Source organism: Phoenix dactylifera, chromosome 8, assembly GCF_051530095.1.
Source record: "Phoenix dactylifera cultivar Ajwa chromosome 8, Ajwa_hap1_PhDact_Kaust_v1.1, whole genome shotgun sequence".
NCBI classification, from domain to species: Eukaryota; Viridiplantae; Streptophyta; class Magnoliopsida; order Arecales; family Arecaceae; genus Phoenix; species Phoenix dactylifera.
In genome coordinates this window covers 32053995-32063906 of record NC_143197.1, presented here as the reverse complement: position 1 = coordinate 32063906, position 9912 = coordinate 32053995, and the positions used below count along the sequence as shown (strand labels likewise).

General features: G+C 37.9%; 1 protein-coding gene across 1 annotated transcript; it reads right to left on the bottom strand.

Annotated features, from left to right (window-relative positions):
- Positions 1-1006: 1006 nt before the first annotated feature.
- LOC103716485 (triosephosphate isomerase, cytosolic) lies at positions 1007-9597 on the bottom strand. The gene is made up of 9 exons (XM_008804503.5): positions 9439-9597; positions 8883-8958; positions 7003-7126; positions 5613-5697; positions 4488-4620; positions 4038-4132; positions 2824-2902; positions 2398-2480; positions 1007-1826 (listed from the first exon to the last, which is right to left on the bottom strand). Exons 1-9 carry the CDS (start codon positions 9475-9477, stop codon positions 1776-1778), a joined length of 765 nt encoding a protein of 254 aa, XP_008802725.2. The 5' UTR covers positions 9478-9597; the 3' UTR covers positions 1007-1775.
- Between the last annotated feature and the right edge of the window lie 315 nt (positions 9598-9912).

The window sequence follows — 9912 nt, the reverse complement described above, 5'->3', positions numbered from 1 at the left end:
CGGTTGCCGGGGGCCGGGGCCATCTTGTCATTGGAAAGAAGGGGGCATATGCGTGGAAACAATGGAGAAATGGGAGGGAGGGCCCTTTTCGAGTGCTCCCTTGGGCGGAGACAAAAACTTTTCGGTATCCTAATTCCTACCTTTTGGATTGCTAATTGTGGATATCCATCCAGATGGAAAGCTGGAATCTGGGAAAGCTAATTGTGGTGGATTTGTTCGCCCCTTCACCAAGGCTTTTTTTGTGTTTTATGCTTCTACGTAACCTCGTGGAAGAAGAAGAAGAGTCTCTTTTTTTATTATTTTTTTGAAAGAAGCCTCGTGGAGGAAGAGCCCAACGGCAGTGGAGGACACCAGTTGCATGAGTAATGATGATTCATGAGGAGTTCAAATCTGCGGACAGCAGAAACAATTATGACTCTTCTTTTGCGGTTTAAATAATATTTTTTTCTTTAAAACCCTCCGTTCCTATAAAATTAATTTTAATGGCAGTGTATATACATTATACGAAAAATGGTGAGAATCACGGACAACATGAAGGGGACTGAATTATACTGTATATACATTATGGGCTTCACATATTTATTTAGAGGATGATTCTATAATATTTATCAGATGGCTTACAGATTTGCCTTTTACTGAGGGTGGGATTCATCCGATTGTTGGAGAGTAATGCCACCGATTGGATGGTATTGTACATAGCAAACCATACTACAGGATCTACTCTATGCAATTCTTTTTTTGTTTAATTTAAATCACCCGAATGTAATTAAAAAAAAAAAGGGGTGCAGTTATGGGTTTGCATGCAAACACGGCGGTCTTTGGAAGGGGACCCTCGACAGTTAGTGGCACGGGTTCATGATCCCCTTCTGTATAATTTTAAGTTTATAGTTGCTTCCCCTGCTCTATTTGATTTCTCCTGGAACCGTTTTTATCCTGAAGCAAAACAAGCAGCTGATTATATGGTGAATATAGCAGCCAATCTCTTACCTCCTGCAAGCTGGAATTCTGGTTTCCCACCCGAGCCTTTTTATTTTTATTTTTACAACACAAATATTCTGAATATTTTCGCATGGATATAGAAGCTGAAGCGGCTGGACGGATCTGAAATTTCTGGTCAGACAGAACTAACTTGATTTCACATGTTAAGATAAATCTGGATCCCGAGTATGGCGACGTATCTTTTTCGCTGTCGAAAAAGATCCCGATAATGTTCAATGCATCCCTCAGGTCCACATCCACCGGGAGGCACAAGAAATGGCGCATCATCTTCCATGGCCAAGTACGTGATATGACAACAGATTCAATAATCGTTCACTGATATGACTATAGATACACATCACCTTTGATGCGATGGTTACATGAACGGATGCCTTCACCACGCTGTTCCCCCAATTTCAGACTCGACCTTCAGAGAAATATATTATCACCCTTTCCATAGTTGCTGCAGATTTTTTGCTGAAGAGAAGCATCTATTGTGATAATATTTGCGACATAGTCAAGTTCATGGCTTTGTTGTAAGCGCCAAGGTGCAAGATTGGGTCTCGCAATTTTTTTTAAAAAAGCAAATCCAGAGAACCTCTTTCCCTGTCAGTGTGGTATATCTAAACTTATATTTGTAAATTACAAAACATTTTATTCATACTTCCAGCCTTGTGAAACTGTCTCACATCATGTTTCAGGTAGGATACCACAAAAGTCAAGATGACATTCGGAACTCATAGGTTCTTAAAGCAATATGACAAAGTTTACCCTGATTAGAAAGAGTACAACTTCTTCTATGCGGATGACTTGACTGTAGCAGACTTGATGATGTCCACAAATTCAGGCTGCAAGAGTAGAAGGAAAAAAATCTTATAGACAAAAACAAGGGTGGACCGTTAAATCATGAACAGTAAGTAGACTTATAGATAAGCCAATTTTCTCTCAAGGCCAGGTATACATTGCTCCACCACGGCACATCAACTAGCGACGAACATAAAAGGGCCACGATTGGTGTCATCTATCAGAACTTGTTACGTAAGGGCAGGATGACCATCATGAATTAAAAGATTACAGTGATGTCTTAAACGGCAAGGTTGCTATTCAGAAGAATTATCACTGATAAACTTGAATCAATTGTACCACATCAAATATAGGTGGATACACCCGTCAGCCATCTCTGAGAATAAGTTAGTTAACAGTTATGGTTATGCAGAACAGCTTGCTTGCCGTTCATGGTAGTGTGCAGATTCAAAGTTTTTTGTTCCCAGCGATTAGGCTATAAGCTTCAGCTGAAGCACATAACCGGTGTGACCAGGTGTTCCATTCTTTAAAGATTTTGTTGCTCTTTTTTCCAATAATCAATTTCTAGATTTCATTAAAGGGAAAAAAATCAAATTTCTTCAAGAAAAAAAATACCTTCAAAGAAGCTCCACCCACAAGAAATCCATCAACATCCGGCTGCGCAGCCAATTCTTTGCAGTTTGCTCCATTTACAGAACCTGCAATGAAATAGATACAATATAAGGAATCAATTAAAAAGCAGAAAAGTTCTCCATGTCTTTACAGGCACAACATTTCGAATGCATACAAGCAGAAAATCCATAATGGAACCGTAACAACTAAGCCTCGTCCCAGTTATCTATGATCATCTTCAAGAATCCACATGTGCAAGAATTCCAGTTTAGAGTTACCTCTTAATAGGAATACTTCAAGATTCATTAAGCAAACCTCAATACGTAAATGTTTGCATCCAATTATTACATATGCATAAGAAGAAATCTGTATATAGTGGTGCAATTTGCAAAACTAAAGTATTTGCCAACACATTTGAAGAGCATGTACCTCCATATATGATCCTAGTCGATGCAGCAACTTCAGCACTCACATTTGCATGAAGCCACTTCCTCAAGCCACAGTGCACCTGGAATTTAATTGATATTACAGTACATGAGCATATGGATTATAGACAAGCCGTGTACTTGATTCAACTTCGGCAATAGGCAGTTAACCATGACAAAAGATTCATTACAAGGACATGATATATCATTTATTGCAAGGCGCTTGCATGTACTAATGAGGCATGGTGGTGCTCCTTTAGAATAAAAATGCTAGGCACCAAAGGAAGCATCAGCATGACTGACTGCAACTCGGAAGATGAATAAAGCTTTAAAATACTTACCTCAACTAATTGTTTGTCTAAATCTAGAAATATGTTTTATGATAGCAAATGGTAGCTCTAAATATACTACAAATGACCTACCTTGGCAGGAATGTACTGATCATAATCAAATCATTGCACATGTTTTGTTCTAGCAGAAACTGTACAGGATGAAACATTGTTATTAGGTATATTTTAGCTTGTTTCTTGAAGATAGATTGAGGGCACACAAAAATGGTGAAAACATAAAAGAGGCAAATCTTCTAGGGCAAGAAACACCGATGGAAACAAAAGTATCAAAATACAGGACCTTAAAAAAAAGAAAAGAAAAGAAAGCATGCCTTGCAATTTTCCCCTGCACTGATCAGCACACACAAGTTACCCAGGATGCGAAACGTTTCTCTTAGACATGATGTTTGAGTATATGATAATGATAAATTGATAACCTTGCCATTGCTCTAGTAAAAACACTTAAACTTCTCTCTACAGTTGATAAATAAACAACAATACCATATGTTTAACTCTGAGCACAACAAGCAACAATTATTTGAAGAGGCATATCAAACAACACGCTGAATTCCAAAACATACTTAATAATGATAAAGAAGTCGATAACCAGTGATAGGATACATGTATTACAACTAACAGAACAACATCATGAAGACGGCAAGGAATAAGTCACCCCATTTTGAGTCTCAAACGAGTACAATTAATATCAACAAGGTAGCATGCATTCAAGTGACAATCATATGCAAGAAAGATGACAGGTTAGGCCAGAAACTGAAAAAAATGTAATACATTACCATGTTTCTTGTCAAAGTAATATTCTATGAACAAAGGTAACATAAAAACATGGTATAAGAGGCATAAATAACCATGTAAGGTACCCAGCACATACTTCCTGAGCCTGAGCTGGAGTTGCAACCTTGCCAGTGCCAATGGCCCAAACTGGCTCATAGGCCACTACAACATTGGTCCAATCTGATATCCTATCTGCAAGACAAAAACAGTATAGCAAATCACCATTGAGAAAAACGATATGGAATCTGTTATATCACAAATGATAACAGTCAAAATACAACATGGACTACAATTATTTAACTCATAATATATCTTGATACAGAATACCATTTACTCCTAACATGGTTCGAGTATGGGAGGGCCATATTTCGCATATTAAACATAGCCCAGTAAAATCATAGCTGATGTCATCAATAAGTCCAAACTACTGCAAAGTAAGGTTGATAAACAGGTGTCCCACAACAATGCAAAGCAACAATATTAAAAAGAATAAGTGGTTCAAAAGAGGGAACAGTAATTTCTAAAATTTGGAGTAGAGGGAAATTGCCTGCAATTGCTTTTGTTTGTGCAGCAACAACATCCATAGTTGATCCTGATTCTCGCTGCTCAAGAGTCTCACCAACACAAGCAATCACCTTCAGACCTTGTGAAAGTGCATATGCAACTTTATCTCCAACAAACTGCCATTAGATAGAGGCGAGGAATAAGGTTTCTTTTTTCCAAATCAAAAACAGGAAATAAGGAAGCCTGCAAAAAGTTGTGAGATTAAGGCATTCTGTGACAACTCATTGGGTGAAAAAAAATATAAATGAGGTTAAAAGTTACATTTGACACAAATTGCCAGGCCCGGGATTGGGAAACCAGATTCTTGGTTAGAATAGATAGGTTTTCCAGCTTGCCTGTAGTTTGCATCCCATAACATAATATATATATATATATATATATATATATTAAGCAATGAATTGCTACCCAGGAAACTGAACTAAATTTAGATACAGGAAGTGGGAATTTGGCAGCCACAGGTCAAGGAATGAAGACCAACCAATTAGGCAACTTACACCAAAAGATAATATAATGAAAGTAGATGTCCCAATATTTAATCTGGAAAAAAGTTATTGTAGTAGTAGAAGCTTTGAAGAAATGCAATGACATGTTATACTGAAGAAAAAATGTAACACTTTGATCTTCAAACCACATAATAACACACCAAAGTGGTGCTCTATGTATTTATACATGATGTAACAGGTTGGACAACATGGAGGAATAGTTAACTGCGATAACTAAAAGCTCATAATTTGGAATTGTGAAATAACGTCTGAGAGTTAAAAGGAAATGAAAATGAAGTAGGAAAGCAGGGAAGTGTTGAAGAAAAGGTAAGCAAAAAAGAGGTAAAAAGTGCCGTTCAAACTGTTGCATTTTCACTGGTACATTTTCTTTCTTATCGGATCAAATCTTTTCCAAAAAAAGGGCATATAATATACATACATATATATTTATATATATGTGTGTGTGTGTGTGTGTGTGTATGTGTGTGTTTATATATATAAGATGATAAAGATGTTTATCATGCACAATATGAGTATGGATTTACAAAGCACCATTAACTAATGCATTGTACAAGCTATATATGTGACTGCATTCAAAACACATAGATGCCCTTCATGGAACTCACATCATTAGCTTCACGTAACAATTGCCGCCGCTCAGAGTGACCCAATATGACATAAGGAATGCCAAGATTAACAAGCATTTCTGCACTGCATGAGTGAAAAATAGAATTAATGTGGAGAGCAGTAAAAAGTGAAGAAAAATATTCGAGTCCCAAGACAAATGCTATAGCTAACAGAGCAAAATAATGAGCCATAGTTGCACATTTACATGCATTCAATATCTAAAGAACATATGAATCCAAAGAAGCAATCAGAATTGTCAACGTGTTCATAGATAATGTTCTTCACAAATGAAGATGAAGGCAGAGGGAGTTAGACTGCAGATATTTTTTAATATACGCATTTTTGAACTAATAAAGTTAACGATTAGATGGCTTCATCTGAACATCTATCTTCTTGTCTTTGAGTGGTTGTGGTGGTACTGGCCAACTGAGGCATAGGCTCAGGTCTTGACAAGTTGCCTCAGATAAGTCTTAAAATCATACATATAGTACATCTATAGAGTATCACATTGAATGCACAACCTCCTTTGTGCATAAAACCAATATATACAATTGAAAAGAACTCTCGCTCTGTAAGATTGAAGTATGATGGGCATCAGAAAGGATATTTTGGATAGAGTTCCTCCAAGATTAAACTTTTCTAGAAGATTACAGGCAAAATAGATAGGTGACCAAGGGGCCTTCTAGGCCCAACAGGTGCCTAGATGTCAAGACAACCCCATAACAATAAATGCAAAAGCCTAAGAAATATAAAAGGAAACATAAAAATATTATTATAATCTAACAAATGAAATATAACGTATCAAATAAGATGAAGTCAATCAAAGAAAAGCCAATGTGGCACCAATAATACTAGTTCATAAATTGATCTCATTCTCCAGACATAATCATGATGCTGAATTTCAAGGCAGGAACCTATACCGCGATTGAATAACCCTGCCTAAGGCACCAACACTGCCAAGGCTGCAGTCTTTCAAAAATATTTTAACTGCAATCATGGTTTGCTAGAATTTATGATTTAGTCTGAATACAAACCATTAATATGTAAGACTTGATCACAGGGATACCAGTCTTTGAGCTTTGATCGTAGTCAATCTCCCAGCTACATTGAAACTCATAAGCTAAAATGGTGTCAGATCCTCCCAAGAACCACAAAATTAGTAGCACAAGAGTCTGTGCGAAAATCTGTCCTTGTTAACAAAGAATACAATTATGCCCACAGGATCAAAGTCGTGACAAAAAGGGCCATAATAATGTGAAATTCTCTAAGTTTACTTCAAAATTCAACAGCAGTACTTTGTTAGATTGACAATGTGAAGCCCGGAACGGTGAATTAGATCTGATAAACATATCAAAGAAAGGAATCATTTACAATAAACTCATCTCTTACCTGACTTCACCGGTGAAAGCACCGCCTTTCCTCACCCAGCAATTTTGCGCAGCAATATTAAAATCAGATCGCAACAAACCTTTTACCAAGGTAAGGAACACAAATGGAGGGCTCACAACAACCTCTGCAAGAAAAACCATTTGGTGTATTAAGTATTGCATGTTTTTATAATGGGTGTATGTTTTTATAAGATCATCAATTCGCGTAGTTCAATTTTATATAAATTGAGTAAATTAACAGCAAACCAAAGACTTTATGTGGTAATGGAAAATCACAGTGGACCCAAAAAGTATTAGACTAATGGGCTCATGACTACCGAAAAGTACTATAGAGGGAGGGGGGGGGGGCAAAATAACAGTGTGAAATTTTGCCACTTAATCACTTATAACTGCCCTCAATTATAATTTCTCTGTGCTTTTTTCAGATGATGAGAGAGATTGTGTGAGTGATAAAATTGTATGATATCTCATTAGCCTGGACCAGGTAAACAAGATTTCAGATTAAGAGCTAACAAATAAGATACACATGACCCTACTTTAGGACAGACCGTCACACCATTTGCAATCCCAACATTAAAAGTTCAAACACGATGAACAAGCCAGGGAATCTCTTAATGACATATTCTGAATTCCAGCAAACATGAACTTCAATATGAGTGACTGTAGAGGAACATGAAAAATGGCTGGGCAATTTTGAACCATCTAGAGTAAGTGGCCTATGTTCTCCTAAAAAATATCATCATGAAACAATCGCATAACAATCTGAACTTAAATACTTTCGAAATGCCTGGGAAATTATAAAGTGCCTATTGGGCTAAATCCAGTGGGATAGGCCAGGATTGGAACACAATATGAAGGGAGGGAGGGAGTGGAGAGAAAGGAACTCTTTTTTTTTTTGGGTAATCCCGTTGCAAGCGGGACGTCCCCCGCACTCTGCTCCCTCCCTTCCTACATGACTGGCTCGATCCCTGGGCTATTCCACTGGATTCTGCAGGATAGTTCCCAAACAGGCCCTAAAAGATATAAATGCACAAGCCACCTCTTTTCTAGTTGAGGTAGCAAACTACTTTCCACGCTGCAGTCCAGCATGCATAGTCACCAATTCATGCACATGCATGTCTGATGGAACTTAAAATCAAATAATATTTAGGATGCTAGCTGAAAACTTTATCAATCTTTATATGTGATGCCAGTTCCCTAGACTTAGAAAGTTTTCTTCTTCTTCTTAATCTCTTTCTTTCTATATTAGCTTCCCTAAAATTATCTTGCAATACATAGTCTCAGGTTGCATAAGCATATCAAGAGGCTGAATGGTATAATAGTAGCCCATTATTTACCCTTAAACCAGTCGACATTTCCATCTAAAGATATAATAAGACAGCCTTAAGAGCAAATGCTGTGTAGTCCTATTCTCAACCAGCAAAATCCACCTAAGATGTAACAATAGAATTTCACATGACATTAAAGACTAGAGAACTTCATACATTACGATTCCAAGTGCCAGAGAACAGCTTTTCTTCTTGAGAAAATAAAGCATTGTTAGAGAAGAAAAGAGTGCAAATGAATGATAAGTGTCTGTCTTGCCTGGTGGAAATGGGTCATGGGAATCAAGTGGCAGGACATCGCAAACAATTTGTACATGCAAACAGCATTAAAGTGGAGTCACGATACTAACTTCCAGATGTCCATGAGATTGTTATAGCAAAAAAAAATTCACATAAAATCCACCTCATAATGAAGTTTAAGCTATATCATACTCAACATACACAATGAAATAACTATGTTTTACATCTGATATTAGGCGCAAAATTTCCTGTCAATAATATGATGATGATATCAAATAAAACATATAGATAAAGTCCATGAGTATCATATCCATACCCACAACATCCTCGGAGGGTACTTCAGCCTCATTCAAGGTAGTGACAATCTTCTTAACTTCATCGGTTGTCCCATTCTGCATGGAGTTCCAATGGTAACCGCATTTTAGCATGAACCGAATTATGAAAATTATAAATATCCCCACGTACCTCGAATAAAAGCTACAATTTCAGCTAAAAATACAAAAAAAAGAGAAAATGGAAGAAAAAAAAAACTGCATGAAGATCGACTATGACTAAGTCCTATAAATCCGTCAAACAATTAGAGAGCAAATCTCGCAGGCATAAAAAAATCGGGGGAAAAATGAAAACCCAAGTAAAATAGAACAGTTCAAGAAAACAGTTTCCGTTGATCGGATGTTGCCATCCGATTTCAAACATCCAAATCCTAAGATCGAACGCCCGGAACCCTAAAGTCGAGCAGATCCGGCGGAAAGCAGTGCCGGAACCAGATGAATTCTAAGAATCGAACTTAAAATAACTGCAGCAAGAATAAAATTCTAAAAACAGATCTGAGAGTTGAAAAAAAGAGAAATTTGATGGAAAAAAAATCTTACGCATTTCCAGTTGCCGCCAACGAAAAATTTTCTGCCCATATTTGTTCGAAACTCGGAGACTCGGTGATGGGATTTTGGGTTGGGTTTAGAACAAAAGGTTGGAGAAGGTACATCCGAGGACGAGTGGCCTGGAAAAGATGGGGGAGGGGATTAGATCGGGAACAGAGATCTGATCTCCGCCGTTCGATTTTTTTTGGGATGATACAGATTAAATCCGGTGGATCGCGAACCCATGGGCGCGTGTACATCGTGGGCGCGGTGGAAGCGGGTTCGGCTTGTTGTTGCCCCGGTTTTGTGAAATTCGGCTGGCTGTTTCTCGAGCACAGCGAACGCCTCTTCGGACCCAAGGCCAGGCAAGCGGACCGGGAACCGTCCAAGCCCGGCCCAATGTTTTGGGTCTACGTAAAGCCTTCGTACGTCAAAAAGAGAGCCCAAGTAGAGCCCAAGTTCGAGTAGGCCTGTAGGCCCCGTTTT

Coding starts and splice junctions, on each gene's coding strand:
- LOC103716485 (XM_008804503.5), bottom strand. CDS start 9,477: ATGGGCAGAAAATTTTTCGTTGGCGGCAACTGGAAATGC. Junction 7,127..8,882: donor ACCCTCCGAGGATGTTGTGG/GTATGGATATGA, acceptor TTTTTCTTGCAG/AGGTTGTTGTGAGCCCTCCA. Junction 5,698..7,002: donor GCTTTCACCGGTGAAGTCAG/GTAAGAGATGAG, acceptor TCACTCATGCAG/TGCAGAAATGCTTGTTAATC.